This window comes from Lagopus leucura, unplaced genomic scaffold (genome assembly GCF_019238085.1).
Source record: "Lagopus leucura isolate 7727_CA_CO unplaced genomic scaffold, USGS_WTPT01 Super-Scaffold_797, whole genome shotgun sequence".
Taxonomy (NCBI): Eukaryota; Metazoa; Chordata; class Aves; order Galliformes; family Phasianidae; genus Lagopus; species Lagopus leucura.
In genome coordinates, this window is record NW_024962259.1 from 4,195,100 (window position 1) to 4,214,745 (window position 19,646).

General features: G+C 46.8%; 2 protein-coding genes across 9 annotated transcripts; one reads left to right on the forward strand and one right to left on the reverse strand.

Moving 5' to 3' along the window:
* Positions 1-447: 447 nt before the first annotated feature.
* LOC122176536 (ankyrin repeat domain-containing protein 40-like) lies at positions 448-5,022 on the forward strand. Its single transcript, XM_042865152.1, has 5 exons — positions 448-590; positions 1,002-1,150; positions 1,742-2,215; positions 2,746-2,921; positions 3,568-5,022. The coding sequence occupies exons 1-5, from the start codon at positions 463-465 to the stop codon at positions 3,709-3,711; spliced, it is 1,071 nt and encodes a 356-aa protein (XP_042721086.1). The 5' UTR covers positions 448-462; the 3' UTR covers positions 3,712-5,022.
* A 273-nt stretch (positions 5,023-5,295) lies between these two features.
* LUC7L3 (LUC7 like 3 pre-mRNA splicing factor) lies at positions 5,296-19,531 on the reverse strand. Of its 8 annotated transcripts, XM_042865146.1 has the most exons (13): positions 19,371-19,530; positions 16,005-16,071; positions 15,215-15,254; positions 14,837-14,981; positions 14,192-14,266; positions 14,008-14,112; positions 13,333-13,506; positions 12,600-12,883; positions 11,901-12,061; positions 7,357-7,497; positions 7,146-7,251; positions 6,661-6,726; positions 5,296-5,829 (listed from the first exon to the last, which is right to left on the reverse strand). In XM_042865146.1, the coding sequence occupies exons 1-12, from the start codon at positions 19,467-19,469 to the stop codon at positions 6,702-6,704; spliced, it is 1,422 nt and encodes a 473-aa protein (XP_042721080.1). In that variant the 5' UTR covers positions 19,470-19,530; the 3' UTR covers positions 5,296-5,829; positions 6,661-6,701. The 8 variants fall into 8 exon arrangements, with proteins under 8 accessions (XP_042721080.1, XP_042721081.1, XP_042721079.1 ...); XM_042865147.1 differs by lacking the exon at positions 6,661-6,726; XM_042865145.1 differs by having other exon boundaries at positions 5,296-6,726.
* Between the last annotated feature and the right edge of the window lie 115 nt (positions 19,532-19,646).

Consider the following 19,646-nt stretch of genomic DNA (forward strand, 5'->3'; position numbering starts at 1 on the left):
AGGTCAGTGCCGCGCAGAGCCTGGCGCTCCGCGGGGTGGGAGCGGCGCGGGGGCCGGGGCGGGGAGCGCAGCCCGGCGGTGCCGCACCGCCCCCTAGCGGTGGCCGCGGGGAGCTGCCGCACCGCATGGATTCGGGCTCAGGGATCGCTCGGAGCTGTGGCGCCGATGGGCCGGGAAGGAGCGGGAGCTGCCCGCGGGGCAACGCGCCGCCGCGTCCCGGCCGGCCCCGATCCTCCCGGACGGCGGTAGCAGGACGGCACGGCCGGAGGGCGACGCGCCGCCCCGCGCACAAAATGGCGGCGGCAGCGAGGAGGCAGCGCGGGGCCGGGCTCGGGGCGGCGGGGGCCCGGCGGAGCGGCGGGGAGCGGAGGCGGCCGCCCGGCCCCGCGTAACGCCGCGTATCCGTGACGGGATCCGCGGGTGGGGTGGCGGCGCCGAGGAAGGTCCGCGCCTGGGAGAGCGATGAGCGGCGGCCCGGAGGAGCTGCAGGAGCGGCTGCGGGAGGCGGCGGCGCTCGGAGACGCCGAGGAGGTGCGGCGGCTGCTGGCGGCGGGGGCGGACGTCAACTCCCGTAACGAGATCGACGGCTGGTGAGGGGCGGCGAGGGGCCTGCGGCGGGATGGGCCGTGCTGTGCTGTGGGATGCCGTGCTGTGTTGTGCTGTGCTGTGCTGCGGGATGGGCTGTGCTGTGCTGTGGGATGCCGTGCTGCGCGATGGGCCGCAGCCGCGCTGTACCCGAGGAGCGGTTCCTCCTCATCCCGGAGTGACACGGAAAGAAACGCTGAGCTCGGCGGCTCCGAGATGCCGAATCGCCCTTCCTCCCGCTGCCACTGCGCTAGAGAACCGCGGAGGGGCAAAGCGCGGCTCGGAGAGCATCGCGGCTCCAGGAGTTCATAGAACCGTAGGAGCGGAGTTGAAGGACCTTTCCGTGCTCCGTGCCGGGAACCCGCGCCGTGTGCGCTGCGCCCCGCAGGCTCTGACGGCGCCGCTTCCCTCCGCAGGACCTGCCTGCACTGGGCCTGCAAGCGGAGCCACGCGCCGGTGGTGGCGCTGCTGCTGGACGCGGGCGCCGACCGCCGCATCCCCACGGGCGCGGGGCAGCTGGCCGAGCAGCTGACGGCCAAAGCGCACATCCGCAGGATTCTGGGAGGTACCGCCCCGCCTTCGCGCTTCGTAGGGCTTCGTCCCGCGCGGCTCGGGCCGCATCCGATTCCGTGGCTTCGGGGAACGGCGCCTGCCGCTCGCCTCCCGCACGGTGGTTTCATTGTGAGCCGAGTTCCCAACTCCTCCTCCCGCCTCCTGCAGGGCTGCGGGGCGGGACGAGGCCTGGAGCTGCATCCCCTCACCGGAGATGCGCTGTTAATGCCCTGGTGTGGGCTGTAATAAACCATTTGCAGTGCTGCATTTAAAGCATTGCAGAATAGGATACAGCGAAATACCACTGGTCAGCTCTGGAGTAACAGGAACTGCACTTCTGGAAACACCATTTTTCAATGGCTTTTCTTCTACTTTGTTTTAAATAGTACATTTCAGAGATATTTGTGTTTCTCTTGATTTTCTTTCATTTCATAGCCACTTGTCTTCCTGATGTTGCATCCTTAAAATGTAGTATTATCCTTGTATTATTTACCTTGAACTTGATGTATCTTTCATATGAACACTGTATTCAATGAGGGAGATGCATTCAGTTACGCAGTGGCTTTTCTCTCTTTATCCCCTATGCCCCATTGCTGAACTTCAGTCACAGAGGAAGAAAAGGACTGCCAAGGAGTCAGTGCTGTGACCCCCCCAGCTGCTGCCAGCTGTCCGGCCACCCCGCCGTTCCCTCACAGCTGTCCAGATGAAAGCCCCCTGCACAGCTCAGCAGAATCTCCAAATGAAAGCACTTCCATCTCTCCAGCTTCCCAGAGCGAAATCAGTCCTCGTTCCTCAGCAGCCCAGGTTGAAAGTGTGTGCGCGTCCACGCGGTGCTCCAGTGAGGACAGCCTTCCTGCTGCAGCACAGCTGCCCGTCCTGCCGGCTGTGCCCTCAGCTGCAGAATGCACAGAGCTGGGGCTACAGAGCAGCTCCTGCCAGCCCCCAGCACGCAGCTCGGCTCTGTTTGTGCCAGCAGCACCCAGACAGGCTGTGCCGCAGAGCAGCTGCCCACCGCCTGGGCCTGTGCCTGCATTTCAGCCCTTCTTCTTTAGTGGAACTTTCCCATGCAACGTGAAAGGTAACAAAGGGCAATTTTCATCCTTCTGTTGCACTGTTCCATGTTTTTGTTACTGGTGAAGTTAAGGATTCGCTCCAGTTTCACAGTGTTGTGGGGATGTTGATTTCTTTGGCCACAAATCAAATTTACAGACGATACACAGACCTTTTATTTCTTCCTGCTCGTGTAACAAAGAATAGCTATTGTACTGTACCTTAAACACAGTGATGCTCTGCATGCTCCATTCCTCTACACCTGGAAAATATCAGTTGTTATGACTAAGCAAAGAAAACCTCACATTTTGCAAAATATGACTTGGCACAGAACAGAGCACGGTGGTTTGGTGGCAGCAGGGTGGGTCAGACTGCCAGCACTGTCAGCCTGCGCCCTTCAGCTGCAGCTGCTCTGAATGAACGCTTCCCTTCATTGCGCAGTGAGGCAACAGACACTGCATTGTACAACCTGAGCTCAAAAGATAATTGTGATACTGTAGTTTGGTTTTCTCCAGTTGTTAGGGAAATAACTAATCAGTTTTTGTTGTTTTAAATCAGAACTTGTGCTTAAGGTGAGAGTGCAGAACCCCAGAGACGACGACTTCATTGAAATTGAACTGGACAGACAGGAGCTGACTTACCAAGATCTGCTCAGAGTGAGCTGCTGTGAGCTGGGCCTTAATCCTCAGCACGTAGAGAGGATCAGGAAGCTACCAAACACAGTGCTGAGAAAGGTAGGAGGTGGAGTGGGGGATGATCTGACTGAGTGCTTTGCAGGCACCAGCAAAGACATTTCTGTGAGTCATCAGCAAAGTGTGACGTGCTAAAAAACAAAACCACTTAAGCTCATAAACTTGAAAGGACACTGGACTGGTCCTGCACCTCACTTAAAATATTGTCAAAGGAAGCCATTATTTCAGCTCCTCAAGTACACGGAATGTTAGATCCATTTTCTTTTTTAATATATCAGGGTACATTAGTGTACTAACACGGTTGCCATGTAGGGCTTCAGTATTAGCTTGTTTAAGGAGAAAAATATTAGGGGAAGAAATACCAGAAACTGGTACTTGCGTAATTTATAGATAAGCCTTTAGCAAACAAGCATTTCTTACGGTCCAAAGATAGTTCTGTAGTTTGTAAAGGAAACGTGTTTGGTCTCAACTCTGACTTCAGTTACACAAACACAGCCAAATTATAACAAGGCTCAAGAGAACAAAACCATGCTTTGAGAGCATGTACTGACAGGGCTGCTTTTGTCCATCACGTATTCCTATCATCGCATCTGCATTCCCCAATTTTAGTTTTCACTTTCTTTAGCTAATCTAAGTACATGCCAAGTACGGCCAGCTACGTTGAGGGCAATTGTTCTGTCTCTGTCAGGACAAGGATGTCGCCAGGCTGCAGGACTTCCAAGAGCTGGAGTTGGTTCTTGTGAGAAGCGACAGCTCTCCCTTCAGAAATGCTGCACCAGCTTTGACTGAGAGATCGTGCTACAACAGCAGAGCCTCCAAGCTGACCTACTGAGTGCCACCTGCAGCCTGGAAGCACAACGGTTATACACTGCTGCCCCGGGGAGGCAGTGAATGGGCATCTGGGGAACCTTACGTTACTGCTGGGGCTAATATTTGAACTAATAATGTCTTTGGTATTTAATATCCCCCTTTGCTTTTATTTTTCTTACTTGGTACTATATCCAGATAATTCAGGATACCTCATTTGTATACTAAGATCACATGCTTCCCATGCAGTTAAGTTCTTTAGTTGTATGAAGCAACAGAGGGCAGCAAAGAAATTCTGCAGAGTACTCCCCCTCTTTGAACCAAGCAGGAGTGATGGAAAAGACAATCAGGAAATGGCTTTCATGCCCCCCTTCAGGCCCAGGCCTGCAGTGCAGGAGTAACACGGACAGTAACAAACACTGCGTGGTATTAAAGCAGTGTTTCGGGGACAGGACCAGGCAGCAGCACTGCTCTGGGAATTGTGCCAGCCGGCCCAAGGCACCCGCACTCCAACCACCCCTGCACCTCAGCAGTAGCACAGTCTTAAGAAGTTTTTCCTTGTCCCTGTGGTGCAGACCCTGCTGCCTTCAGACACAAGCAGGCAGCGCAATGCCCTGCGCCCATGCTGGCTCCCAGCACCACTGTGCAGTGCAGGGCCCTGGGAGGGACGCCGCTATCAGCACCCATTTCAGGGAAAAGCAGCCAAGAGGCAGCTGAGACTCTGCTGTTCAGGCTTCCCATTAAGTTACTTGGGCTTAGAACTCCTGCTTAGTGGACTGAAAGCAATTGCCATCCTTTTCCCCTGCTCCCTATCACTATGAATGCACTGAATATTCCTCAGTCCAGGAGCTGAAGCCCAGACCCAGCTCCTCATAAGCTAAAGACACACTATGAAATAGGAATTCCCACCCTGGGCTCCCACTTTGTTCTTAGGAAAGGCACTTTCACCACAGCATTACACATTCATCTTTATGCGATAACTTGCAGACTAGCTCAGACGATGTGCAATAACTGCTCCAAACCTGCACTGGGTGTTGTTTGCTTCCAGCTCCTGTATTTAGGACATCACTGTGAAGACTGCCTCTACCAATTACTGAACGTGCAGCTGTAGGAGCAGCTGGTCTTAAAGCTTTCTTTGCTCCGGTTTTGACAAGGAGTAACTGTTAACGAGAGGAGACTAAAACATTAATTGTGATTTGACTGTGATAAGAAGTCTATGCATTCAGAGAAATATTTTTGTATGTTTTATGCAGTTTGATAAACTCTAGGGCACACTACTTCAGGGTTATTTCCTTTTGCTTTTTTTGAACAATAAACTTGTTAACAACAACTGAAACAAGCCACACAAGTCTCTGTTCTTCCAACCGCTGCTGTTAGTGCTACAGACCTGCCCTGCACTGGGCTCCATGAAGCAGGGATGTTTCCCTGCCCAGGTCCCTGGCCCAGGGGGAGGGCAGGATAACAGGGGACAGAACCAGTTTGATGTTTCATCACCATTTTGAAAAAAACAAAAAATAAATAAATCACACAGCAGTACATTTTTAAATGAGAAATAAAAGTGGTGTCAGGATGCCAAACCACAGAACAACTGAACATCCAATTAATAGACTAAGCTTGAAGACACAAGCAGATTTATTAGGAAAGAAAAACTTATTTAATACTAAATGTTAATGACAGAGACCATCAAATTTGTAACAGAAATTCAAAGATACTTTATTTCCATTTTTCATATATCAAGAAGCTAGGAATACCTTAGTTGTAAAAATGGGATTTGTTTTAGTTCGATTCACACAAATACTAAACATTTATTTTTGTGTTTTAAAGTCCAAGAATGAAAACTTGCAATTAAACACTGAGCAAGCCATGTGTTCAGGTTATGTTGGTTTCTTATCTTAAAAAGACTTAAAGGAAAAAAAAAAAAAAAAGGATACAGGACTTATATTCTCAGTAGCATATATGCTATCAACACATCTTTCTGAGCTCTGGGAGGAAAAACCAGTCCTGAATTTAATTTTATAAAAAAAAATATCTAACTCAACTTATATTTTTCTACGCCACTACAGCTTTCTTTCACCTCATTTTAAAGCAGATCTTCACGTTAAGCTGTCTGCCGCCGTCTTCGCAGACTCTTCACGTAGCAGTCCTGCAATGCAAAACGTTGGGAGAGCAGACAATTAGGCAGCGCAGAGAGCATTCTGCTCAGCAGCTCTATCCTGGCCCAGCTGTTAGCTGCATCTTAACGCTACAGAGATGTCGACACTGAGCAGCACTGGCTTTAGCAGCAGTAACGCAGCAGTAACGGCGTCACGACCGACACCACGCGTCCCAGGTTTCTGAGCACAGACAGCCAAGCTGTACTAACAGCTTCTGTTGCATGAAACTCATTTATCAGCCGTACTCTCCACTGTTAGTTCCTTATTTCAGGAATGCAACTACGGAAACCTCAGGTAAAGGAATGTCAGGAGCTGGGGGAAAGCTTCCAAGTATCTGCATTTCCTCATGTTTAGCCACCTGGTTTCCAGCAAATACTTTCTCAGCACACACTCTTGCCACGAACACCATAACAGTTTTCTGGCATCTGACTTCGTATTTCTATTTGCCTTACAAACGTGGCATCAGCCATTCCACCTCTCTGTGCTACGGCTGATCGCAAACTCTCCTACGCAGTAGGAAATATTAAGCACATACCTCTTAAAGACTTGAATTGCATTGAAAGTAACAAGGCGGTTATTATGTAGTGTTTATTGCATTTTTAACTCTTTAAAGATATCTAATTCTGGGCACCTCTGCATCCCTACACACAGTTGGAAGAAAATCCCGTTCTGTTAACATCAGATTTACAGTATTCACACAATACACGAGAAGTCCTTCTCACTATCTTGAAAATCAAAAACACAACAGTAAGCTTAAAGATTACAGGCAACAGCATTCAAACATGGATGTGGGTAGAGAAAGGAGTACCTGGCATGAGTACCTGCTTAGTTTGACTGAATCCTTGATTTTTAATTTGGCTTTTCATGGGCCGCTCACAACACCAACGCTGTGTGAGGTATGGTAGTCAGCTGCAATAATTCATAAACCCTACACTTCCATCAATCCAATGCTACTGGCTCTCGAGTTACAGAACAAACTGCATTAGAATGCAAGGCAATAAAGCAAAAAAAAAACTAGAAACATCCTTGACAAAGAAATACTAGCAGTTTATATAAAAACAAAGTAGTCCAACATGTGCCTCAAATATTAAGCATTAAAGCAAAAGTTTCTGCTGATGTACCAACACAATATGGACTTAAATACAAAAACAGTTCAACTTTTTTTTTTTAAAAACGATAACAAAATCCCTAAAAATAAAAAAAGGATAATTACTGTTTCTATGGTGACTATATTACAATATGTCCCAAAGAGGCACACTAATGGGGCACGAGTCTGCTACAAAATAGCTGAGACAAAACAATGTACCTCAAAATGTTTTGCAGGACTACACTGTCTTTTCCTTCAGAAGGTGCTTTAGTATGTCTTCTTACTTGGCTTAGCTCCATCTTCATCTGTGCATACTTACGCTGCACTGTTAAACAGTAACAAAAAGCCCTAATCAAAGTTTGAAATAATGCACTTACCTCTGTCTGATCTGAGGTCATATCAGATCAGTTTTAATTGGACTGAGTGTCACCTTCAGATTTAATGTCTTCACTGGTCCCATTGACCTCATTCTTAGTATCACTCTCCTTCGAGTCTGTATTTGTGTCTTCACTCTGTTTTTCTCGACTACTGGACTTCACACTACTTTTTTTATCATCAGATCCCCTCTTTTCTGCCATGAAAGAAGACATTGACCATGGATTTCAAAGTAAAAACAAACATTGCACACGTGAGATACATTGCATTAAAAAAAAATTAAAAAAAAAAAAACAGACAATTATTTCCTACAATCACAGTATTAATACTCAAAGTCATAGAAATAGTCTCCAAGCTACCATCCTGGAAGGGACAGGGTACCACAAAGTGTCAGAGGGGACAGAACAGGCTGGGGGTGCTGGGGGGGACAGAGCTGACAGAGGCAGCAGCACAGCTGTCTGCTGGAACGCAGCGACTGCGGCAGCGCAGAAAGGCGTCGGGCTTCCTCACTTGTTAGAGGTTCTTTCTTGTCTCCAGCTTTAATTGGTGACGCATGGGGGTGATGCATGAGTGCATTATTTTGCCCAGTTAAAAAAAAATAAAATCAGCAACCCCAAGCAATCAAACATTCAGGAAACAAGCAGTCTTAAGCACAGCTAGCTTTGAAGGCGAAGATCACATAACGATCAAAATTAACTTTACTGGACAGCACGTCACATCAGCATTACTGATTCTCAGTTTGGAAACAGTTTGGACGGTACACAAAAAGCACCGTATTCCAAAGGCAAAGGAACAGCAAAATGGGAACGACCCCACAGTTTCATCATCAGTGAGAAAGCTGGTTGGCACTGAGGAGCTCACTACCTGCTGGGAAATGCATCTTTTCTTTAGTCATCTTCAAGAAGGAAGGAAGCCAGAAATAAAGTATTTCCATAGAAAGAAAAACGCTCAGTAGCAGAGCTGTGTGCCTCGTCTGTAAATTCTGTGTTTGCAAATTTAATAAAATATCAATTCTTCCCATATTACTACACATCATAACATTCAACCCTTTGTAAAGGCACTTCAGAGAGAAAAAAATCCAAACAGAAGAACCACCTCTCAGATGTTACCACACTGAACATTCATGCTCGTTTTTCCAATTGCTCCCTGCTGCCTGGGCAATTAAAACAAACATACACAGGCACACATAAATCCATCCCCAAAACAGGAGCGCACAGACCGAACACTCTGAAAAAGTTACTTTAAACAGCATTACCACCTAGGCTGGCGTGACACACTTCTGTACTTCAGAAGACAAAGCGGAAATTAAGCTTCAGGAGAGAAGCATCACCCCAGCTCCGCTGCTTTTAACACACGGCCAGAGGGAGGGGAACCTCCGCACAGCAACAGGGCAGCTGCCTACAAACACGGCTATTGGGTTCCGCTGAGCAGCGCCGCCGCACGCAGCACCGCGGTGCCACGGCACTCTGAGCGACGCCCTTCTGCCTGCCCTCCGTTTGCAACTCCGCAGGTAGATGGCACTCTAACTAACCTTGTTACAAAGTCTTCTGTTTGTGTCTTATAGGTATCTCCGATGCACACGTAGATCCACTGAGGAATAGTAGTCTTGTTTCCCCGCAGAGGACTAGTAGTCAGTCCAATAATCTTATCTTCTGTCCTATGTAGATACGGCAGATCTTAATAGCCCTATGGATGTGCAGTGTGCAGGGTTTTGTTTTGTCTTGCTTTCTCAAATTAGGTCAGGAGGGATAATTTTGTTTGAGATTAAAAATGACTGTTAACCTGTGGCATTCCTCTAACCCCTCTGACGACAGAGCAGTTCTACCCCAGCAGAGTTCCCAGCTGCCAAGCAGAACTGACCAGCAGTTCAACCAACTGCGATTCTTCCCGCTCCTGGCGTATCTGCAAACAGTTGTGTTCCCTCACTGCGTTCCCCATCAGTAAGACTTGGGTTTTGTTGAATAAGCACATACAATTAGCTTGCTGTTGGTACTCCGCATAGATTATTTGAGCTGTGATCTACTGTGTATAATCACACATTGACTCTGCTTCCTGATTCAACACATGCACATTTTCCTATTTGTTTGTGTGGGAAACTGTAATGTTCTGTAAGAATTCTTACCAAGACACTGCAAACAGTTTTACTGCCCAGAGAATGAAAGCCAGCCTGTTAAACACGATATCCTCTTACTGACAGTTTGAGTGCTTTGACATTACTGAGGTTTAATGACTAACAGGAAGACAAGCACCAAATCAATGACTTTTACACAAGTTCATGAATCCAGATTGCAGGAGGTAAGCCAAGTAGAAGTGGCCTGGTGGCACATGCCAGCATTGATCCTTCATGTAATGAAGGTATTCAAACAACCTTTTCCCCCCCCCCAACTATTTATGCCACCTATGCTGAGATTAGCTTACATAAACAGCAGCTGTGCTCATGCTCAACTGGTGGTTATGGTTGGCAGCTGCCTCTCCTTTAGCAGATGTTTCCCTGCTCCTGAAACAGGAGTTTGAAATAACGTGCCTCAGATTTCAAACACTTCCTCATATAACCATGAAGGTCACTGTAGGCCACAGCACTTTAGCCATCAAAAAGCCAGGACTTGTGAGTTTTCAAAGCTTGGTTGTGATTTAATGTGTAACAGTAGGCAAGCCTCGGGTCTGTGCCTTGTCTTTTTTTCCTGCTAGATTCATGTTCAAAAAGCTGTTTGAGACTTCAAGATGAAAGGCACTCCATGTGTTACAGTCAGGCCTTTGCTGCTTACTTGTATAAATCGGAGATCAACAGTGTATATAAAGACAACTCCATTCTGAAGCCAGTATGTCCAACAGAGCAGTGAGTGAAGGCTGCCAGAGTGAGCAGCCAGCCTCACACTGCAGACACACGAACACCCACAGCAAACTGCTGAATTAACTGCCTACAGTTAACAGCAGCATGAGAATGCAACAGTGTCAACAGCATCACTGCACAACTCGACACTTGGTTCTTAAAAAACACCAACTGTCCTCCCAATTTTTTATTTTTTTTTTTAAAAAAAAGATTCCTCTGGACAGAAAAGCACAAAGCTCTGCAGCATTACAGTCCTTCTCAAAGGCCTATTCATACTTCTACACGTTACAGTCAGAAAAACAAAGTGTAACTGATTTCCCCATCAGTGGGAAGTGGTAGTGGTATCACAGCTCATTTCTAGAGGAAAAAGGTAGCAAGCAGCAAACAGAATGGACAGCAAGGAAATCAGCCACGTTTAAACTGGAAATCCTGATATGCTGAAGAAAGCTTACTGGCCTCTCTACTTATGAAAAGATGCCAGAAAGAACTGAAAAGCCATAAGCCCTACGAAATATAGCAAATTTAAACAAGACGAGCTATTTATATGCACAGACAGACACAGAACATTGAAGAGCACAATCTATTCATGAAGTAGGCGAAAAAGGCACAGCATTGGGTAGGAAGAAAGGAAGGAATGGAAAGATACAAACTATCACACTGGGTTTGAACCTGAACACCAGACATGGGCTCCTCTGCCCACAAGCAGGCAGCAAAACAAAACAAAGCCCACTCGCCAATAAAGGGCACAGCAAATTGAGAAAAGAATCAATGCTAAAAATGCACTGGTATAAACCAGAAAAAACAAAATGGTCCAAGAAAATCAGGCAATGGAAAGGCAAAGCATCACCTACTCTACAAGAACTGGCTCTGGACCAGGTAACTATGGGGAAGGTTAGAGCAAACAGGCCCAGGTAACATGCACGCAGCACCTTTCATTGCAGAGAGCCTCTTCTATAGCTCTTTTCTGACCCCTTCTGAAACTTCAGTCTCTGGTAAGCAGCAGCGAGCTGCCACCATGCTGTATGGAGTGCTGTGATGCGTTGAGGACTGCATGGCATTCCTTTGAGACTCACCTGAGTATCGACCGAGCGAATCTCAATTCATTTAGACATTAAAAAAATGGGGGGGAAGGAGCATGGAGGGGAGGAAAGGAGCAAGGGGGGGAGCAGGGGAAGAGACAGCACGGGACTGTCTTTTAGAGCAGAGGAGTTCTGCAAGATTTATCTTCAACTGCATTCATAGATTACCAGTGCTTTTAGCTGTCTTCTGAAGAAAAATAAAGGAAATGACAACTAATAGACAATTAGTAGATGCTACAAGTGGAAACAACTACTGATCTGTCACGAAACACATGAAAGCAAAGGGTAATTACAAAAATATTTGTCAACAGTAAGAACAGAAGAATACTCATTCAAAAAAAACCTCATCACAGTGCAAACGTTTTTCTAAAGGTAAACTGGCCACAAGCTTTAAAACACATCTAAACCCCAGCACACTTAGCTTGCAGACAAAGTAGTAAGCTCTTAATTCCTACTGTAACAGACGAGAGGCGGATGCTGGGTGTATGTATGCACACACAGGCATTAACAATGATTAGAAGAAGATAATGCTCCAAATCAGTTACAACAACACTTTCTGCTTATCGAACCAGCTCTGATTTGTTGCTAAAAAGAAGTTTCAGTCCCTGACTGGAAACTACAAACTTTTCAGATGTCAGGAAAAGATCGATTACAGAATTTAATACAAATTCAGCCTTCATACAAACATACCTTTTTCTTTTGACTTCCTGTCTTGTTCTCTCTCTCTGCTTTTGCTTCTGTGCTTATAAGATTTCCGATCACGGCTTTTTGATCGCCTCCTGTCCCTGCTGCGAGACCTATGTTTTCTTTCTGATCTATCATGGCTCCTGCTTCTTCTCCGGTCACGACTCCTGGACATTCACAGAAAACATGAGAAATGTCAATGTCAGCTGGAACTCACAGAACAGAACCCGCTTCCATATTCCAATATATTCACTGTTTACAGAAAACAACTATTTGCTGTGTGCAAATATTTCTCAGTATGCAAGATCTGGCTTCACACTGCCACCTTCATCTCAAACACCCAACCTCGCAGCTTAAGAATAGCCATCAGGAATTGAAATCCTTGGAAAATTAAGGGGGGGGAGGGGAGGAGGAAGAGAAGAAAAAGGAAACAAAAAAAAAAAAAACTGTCCTTCAGGAGCAAGTGTACTCAAAGCTCCTTTGTACAACCACTTCACCACAAAGACGTAGTCTACTTCCAAAAATGCAGGGAAGGCCATAACTGTGCACCAAACCTTCTTATCCGTAGAAACAGTAAATGTGCTCTCAATGAGAGAGAAGAATAGCAAAGCTAACAAGTTACTGATGTGGCCCAGGCTGACAGATCAGGCCCACGCAAGACTTTAACGTTCAGAAAAGCTGTGTGAAAATACTCTGTTCCTGTACCTGCTTCGCCTTCTTTCTCTGCTTCTTGATCTCTTGTGGTCTCGCGAACGGCTGCACCTTCTGTCAGACGTTCTGCTCGAATGCCTGCTCCGGGAGCGACTCCTCTTACGCCTCTCTCTGTCACGGGCTCTCTCTTTTTCTTTCTCTTCTTCTTCACGCCTTCTCTTCCTTTCCCGCTCTTCTCTCTCTCGTTCCCTCTCTTTCTCTCTCTCTTCTCGTTCTTGTTTCTCTTTCTTTAACCTGTCATCACGGTCAGGTTCTTCTGTCCTTTTCCGTAACTTTTCCTTCAAGATAAGTCAGGGAAAAATAAGAACTTCGAAGGAAAACCATTTAACGTAACTTTCTTCATACAATCCCAGGATGCAGAAGCTTAACCTTTCATTTTGACAAAGGGCAGCCTACACAGAAGCATTTTCTACAACCCCTGAAACTGGCATCCTCTCTCACGGAGATTTTATCCTTGTAACTCTCACAAGAATGTAGGCCACTTAACAACATCCACAAAATTCCTACCTGAATTTACTTCTTCACTCACATACAGAACAATCACATACGAGCAAGGACATCAGTGCATGCACAAAGCCAAATGCCGAGAGCAGAATTCTATTTCATCTTCTACATGCACCATTTCTGGAGTCTTTCACACACTTGAGAAAGCCCACAGGTCGGCCCTCTGTTTACCACAGGAAGCCTCCAAGCAGTTTTTACATTCAGTAACTAAAGACATGCTTACTTTCAAATCTTCTACAGTAGCTTTTATTTTGGCATAACCCATGTGCTGCTTTCCCATCAAATGGTCGTCTACCCTGGACTGTGCATCTCCTACAATTAAGAATGCTCCACAAACTTCACAAACTTCCATTTGCTTTTCCTGTGCTGCAAAGCTCTCAATCGTCTGCAAAAGAACATATTAGATGAAAGAAAAACAAATGTTAGACAGGTGACAGCGAAGACATTCGGAACTTTACCATTACTGTTGTTACTGCCACAAAAGCTCCAGGTCCTAACAGCACAGCCTGCGTTTGAAGCACTGAACCCAGGATGAACATGATAAGAATAAGCCATGTATTGCCACTCCCGTCCTACTGGGAGAGAGAAAGCAAATGGCTGCGTGGTGTTCAGTTGCTTAAATACAGGAAACTACACCTCAAAGTTTAACTAAGACCTGACCTAGCAAAATCTGCACACAAACCCGTATGACTGCAGTGTAAACAATTTCCTAACTTGTAAGCATTAAACCCACACTCAAGACACTGCTCTGAATCAGCACACAGTAACACGTGTACATGCCATGCTGCTGTCCAATCCTTCACTCCTGTTTTACAGCACCACTGACAAGGGGACTGGGAATGTAATGTTACACCACATTTGGAATCCCACCTGACAGAACTAACAACGTGTTACTTACTGAAGTTGTAGACCTCAGCAACTCTCTCTCTTCTTTTAATTGTTCAACAAGTTTCATCATTCCTTGTGCCTCTTCCACCTTCCCTTCTGAGCCCAGTTCTTCAATCTGAAGGACAACAAAAAACAAGCTAAAACCTTTCAGCAAGTGACAAAATTAAGAGATCTGCTACAGAACGTAAACTCACCTGTTGTAGTAGTACATCAATTTTGTCAGTTAATACTTGAATCTTCTCTTCGTTTTTACCAGTAGGTCCCGCTGCCTGCCAAGGGATACAAAGGCATCACTTATTTAAGTAAAAACAAATAGCAGGAAATTCTGAAACACACCAACTGTGTCTTCTTATATTCCAGAGGCACTTTGGGAACGGCCTCATCCTACCTCTACAGCTATGAGTAGACTGGTCTAACACAAAACACCCCTGGACACAGTGCCCTCCTTGCTGAGTGAAGCAAATTCTATTCAATTCCCCTCAAAATCAACAAAAGCATTTGAGGCCATAGCCCACAAAAACAGCAGTCTAAATTCAAATGCCTAACTGGGATAGAAGGTAAGCTGAGGTTTAACAGGGTGAAGACAACACTCGACAGGATTCATGGTCCCAGAGAGGGGACTGAGTACTGATCTGAGAGAACAGCACTGGGGAAAGCAGAGAGGGATTCCTGCTGGCTGACTGCAGGCACTTGGCCTGTCCAATGCCACTAGGCAGGCTACCATGGGAAGTGACTGATCTAGTGGGCATCTCTTGGGTCACCTGGGGACACAAAGTAAACAGGTAACGTTTTCATCTTCGAGGTAAAATTATTTGCCTCAATGATTCTTCCAGACTCACCCCAGAAGACTGCTGGTTCTGTGACAGCGCCAAGCGAGCATGGCCTCTTCTAATCCTGCGTTCTACTTCTGCCAGCAAGCTTTGTAAATAGCGCAGGAAGTCTCTTTCATAGCCCACTTTCATAAAACGAGAGCTCTTCTCATACCTGTATGGAGAGACATTGTTTAAATGAAAGCCCACATCACTTCCTAACATACAAGAAACAATGATCTGCTGCCACATCTCAAACTTCTGCTGAAGGTAACAGAGTACTGCGCAATTTATATAAACAAATGTTCATACAAAGGGTAAGAAGTCAGTTTTTCATGGGGAGCTGTTTATAGGACAGTTCAAGCACACTGGAAGCACTGTGCATTAACACAGTGACAACATACTTACTGTTTACGTAGATTTTCATCATGAATTTTTTCACAAGGACCTAAAAAGACCACATATAAATTTTAAGCTTGCATTCTTGAATGCTGTAAACACATTATCAGAATTTGTTTGCACATCTATACAGAACACCTTTCTGCTTCTTTTGCTTGGAGTTTGAAAGAAACATTTCAGGAAGAATGCCGATGTGGCTCCGTGTCAGAAAACCAAAGGAAATTCTGAATGATGTGTAAAGTTTTCACATAGAAGATAATTTCCAGATTTTTCTACATCAGTAAAACTACACAAAATAATAAGTAGTGTAGCCTTAATACGGTTTAAAAAAAGGTAAAATGAGATATTAAATGTAATTAAAGCACTTCCTTAAACTTCAGGCGTTGTTCTTTAAAATAAAGACCAATTAAAATATTTATCATTAGAGTAGAATTAGGAGATCTGTGCCCACGAAGCACAGCCACAGGCAAATTCTCCCACCTTCCTCAGTGGGTTTCCTCTTAGGTTAAGTAAGCTTGAAAACATTAAGTTCAAACGCTGCCCAGACAGCCTGAATCCAAGTAGGAGACAACACTTGTAAAGAAATGGAGCAACTCCACCTCTGATTATTAAATTCACACCGTAAAATTAAAACTATTAAATTCCCCACTTAGAAGCAGGATTTGGAATAAGTATTGTTAATAAATGGTGTCACTGACAACTCTAAGAATGGTCATTTCCAAAATGACCGTTTTTGACAGTAAAGCTGTTTACAAATGGCAATAAGTCCAAATGGCAACAAAACAACATGGGTGCTTACCTAAATCAGAGCGGGTGTTTGTGAATAATTCAGCTGGGCAAAAGCCACAAAGGTAGTACTTACAAACCTGTCAGGTGAGAGAAAAACAAGCAGCATTTCTTTTTCCTCGCGAATTGATGACATTTGGTAATTATTTCTATTTTCTACGCTACAAAGTAAAACTCCCCTTTAGTACAGTCTGCAACGTTTCTCCAAGTTTCACCCACATCCAGCCCTACCTTTGCTTTACGTGGTGGCAGCAAACACTACAACCACAGTTAATGACAACACGCCCCCAAAACGCCTGCTTCCCATTGTGCTGGTGGTACCTCTTAACGCTAAACATTTCACACCAAGGGAAGCCATCGCTGATGTGGTACATTACAGTCTGATCCAGCGCTCACTCACACATGCTGGACACAGAGCAGCGGCACTGTACTCCTTAAAATACATTTGGAAGGATTTTAACAAATGGGGGTGAATAGAGAGCACCAAAACCTGCCCTCAGCAGCCACCTCTCTGTATCTCCAGGGCCAGCAGCTGTCCCCATCAGCTCAGTCCTCTCTCTTTTTCCACACTAATCATAGACTGCAAATCTGGTTGTGGAGGTCAGAACTGCCCAGCCCAGCCCAGCCTCCCACAACATGAAAATGGCCATGAAAATACCCACTGTTACCCAACCTGAACACCTCTCCTGTCATTACCTTAGGCCACCAAATAAAACAGTCAGTAAAAATGTCTATAACCATAGCCCTATTTGAGCAATGGAAGAAAAGCAACAGTACTGCACAGTACCTGAGCAAACAATTAACAAGTGACACTTCAGCCAATTTCCAAAGCCAACAAACCAAAACAAAAACGAGCCAATAAAAACAAAACAAAAAAAAAAAGAATGAGAGATTCTACCTCCATGCAAAACAACTTACATGTTCTGGCATTAAAAAAAACCAAACACGTAACAGACTGCAAACAGGTAGTAGGGTCAAACAGCATTTTAAATACAGCATCTATTCCTTGAGATACTGCTCCTATCAGGGATAACTGCTCCTATCAGGGATAAGGGCTCCCAGCCACCTGCCCCCCACCTCCTGACACACAGTGCTTCCTGCAGGACATCACAAGGCAGCGCAGGAGATGCTTCACACCGCCAGTGCTCCCACAGCACCAGTACACATAAGAACACTTGAACTGAGGAAGCTTTTTAGCTGCTCTCCAGGAGCAGACCTCACCTATGGGCACTGCAACAGGCAGCAAGACAACAGCATGCAGTGCTGGTGAGCTCTTGCTGACCCAAACACAATGCCTTTATGCCAGATGTAGAACTGATTACCCAAGGACACCCAGCACTCCTGAAACATACAGCTGCTGGAAAGTCTCAAAGTAAGAACATAAGCTCTACAACAGGTGTTGTAATGAGAAACACGATCTGTTAATACTGCAAACAAACACTCAGCTATCACTGCGCTTCAGGGGCTTCCACACAACCCATTCCCATCCTGTACTTCACTGCATCTTCCTCACATCTCTGTATCTGCTCACGTGTAACCTACAAATGATGAAGGAAACAGAGATGAGCTCCTTCTGGTAACTTTCCCTAACTGAAAACATGACACAAACTCTAAGTTTCGGTATGAGAGCACAAGACACTGACAGCACACAGGTGACCTGTTGACAGCTGTGCAGTTTGACCAGGGAGGATCCTAACATGTACACAGAACAGCACTCAAGCAGATGAATGCATGCCGCTCTCTGAATCCTACCTGCACTTGCTGACTTTCAAAACATGCCAGCATTACAAGTTTAATCTCTCTGGGATGTAAGGAATTAAAGTGAAATTTATCTTTATATTTTAACACCAGCAAATATCTGCTACAAACCTGTCAACTGACTACAGCACCCATAAAAACACTGCTTCGGTGGTGGCCCCATGAATCTCATCAGTAAGGGCAGGAGTGTGCAAACAAAGCAGCAGCTCCCACAAGGATGGAGGCTGCACCTCACAGAGGGGACAAGGGAGGGATCCAGCACTGAAGAAGGGATGCAGCCCTGTTTCTGGAGAGCACATGCAAACAGCTGAATGGCATCTTAAAGAGGTTCCTATCATTACAGTCAACCTCTTCAGCCTAAAGTTGAAAAAAATAAATTTCTCTTTTACAGACAAAGTCATCTTAACCTGATTAAAGACAACACAAATGTTCCTCACCTTCAGAAATGAACCAAAACCATCCCCTTCACTACTCTAGTTGGGCCCACGTGGCTCAGGCCATCTGCTCGGTATCTCCAGGGCTGAACATCCCCTTTTTATTTTGGGTCCAGAATCAAAAGAAAACACATAACTGAACACTCAACTGAACAACGATGTTTGGTTAAGAAGTGCAGAAGGACTTCAAGAATGCTGTGAATACTTCCTGAACCAACAGCTCCCTTCCTGACACGCACAACTTATCCATGCAGCAGAAATTAAAAACCAACAAGCTGCTGGGATCGGGCAGCCTAAGGCACACAGCAAAGGCCCTTATCTCACAGACTGGGAGGAACGCACACCCACCAACCTTCAGCAACACACATCTGGGTGAAAAACAGCACATTCCAGCCTCTGCCACTCAGATACAGCTGAGGACAGCAGTGGAGCACTTCTCCCAACTTAAATCTGTACAGAGAAAGCTCTGAGCTGGGAGGAGCCCCACAGAGCACAACTGTTTGTGTTCTGCAGTTTGACCCACAGGGACACCAAACACATGTCAGGAATCACATTCTAACTGTGGCACTTCCTTTAAAGCACGCATCGTAGCTCAGAACTGCATTGCGAAGGAGAAATAAAGCTGTATTTCCACAGGTCACATCTCTGCCAGAGAAATGCCTTCAGGAGCTCTGTCATCACTGCCGGGCTTCAGTTTTAGTTGTTCTTTACGGAAATCACTCGGCAATACCGCTAGGACGGACGGCAGTAAAAACCACCATTCGCTAACGATCGGCTCTACCGCGGAAAGCGTTCCCCGGAGCGCGCGACAAGCCTTATCGGCGTCGTTTATTGCAGGAAAGCCGAGGGACGGCCGCACTCAGCCCCGGAGCCCCGCGGCGCCAACAAAGGGAGCCCCGCTCCGCTCCGTTCTCTGAGCGCCGCCCTGCCGGCCTGTGGCCGCGCCGCCGCCCCGCCGGGCCCAACGGCCGCCCCGCTTCCGCTTAACGGCGCCGCGCGCAGGACTCCCACCCGAGCCGCGGCCTCCCCGCGCCCCGCCCGGATCTCCGGTTCCGGCTCTCGACCACTCGGCGCGGGCTGCTCCCCCCGCACGGAGCGGGGACGCCCCGCCCGCCGCGCGGCTCCGACCGGGCCCGGCCCTGGGGGGAGGGGAAGGAGGAGGGCGGAGGCGGCCCCGCCGCACTCACGCTCTCGTGGTCCCACCGCACGTTGCTGCGCTTCTCGTCCGGCGCCAGGTTCCTGTCCCGGCCCATGAGCTCATCGAGGAGCTGCGCGGCCGAAATCATCGCGTCCGGCACTTCGAGGCCCCGCGCCCCGACCGCCCGCGCCGCGCCGAACTGACACAGACAAAATGGCGGCTGCGCTGCTCGCCCGGCCCACAATGCACTGCGCGGGGCGGGGCGGTGGGATTCTCGGCCGAACGGCGCCCGGCCTCAGCGCTCCTCCTGGCGGGGCGCGGGTTT

Coding starts and splice junctions, on each gene's coding strand:
- LOC122176536 (XM_042865152.1), top strand. CDS start 463: ATGAGCGGCGGCCCGGAGGAGCTGCAGGAGCGGCTGCGGGAGGCGGCG. Junction 1,151..1,741: donor CATCCGCAGGATTCTGGGAG/GTACCGCCCCGC, acceptor GCTGAACTTCAG/TCACAGAGGAAGAAAAGGAC. Junction 2,216..2,745: donor TTTCCCATGCAACGTGAAAG/GTAACAAAGGGC, acceptor GTTTTAAATCAG/AACTTGTGCTTAAGGTGAGA.
- LUC7L3 (XM_042865144.1), bottom strand. CDS start 19,469: ATGATTTCGGCCGCGCAGCTCCTCGATGAGCTCATGGGCCGGGACAGG. Junction 12,884..13,332: donor CTACTGTAGAAGATTTGAAA/GTAAGCATGTCT, acceptor CTTATCTTGAAG/GAAAAGTTACGGAAAAGGAC. Junction 12,062..12,599: donor AGAGAAAGAAGGCGAAGCAG/GTACAGGAACAG, acceptor GTGAATGTCCAG/GAGTCGTGACCGGAGAAGAA.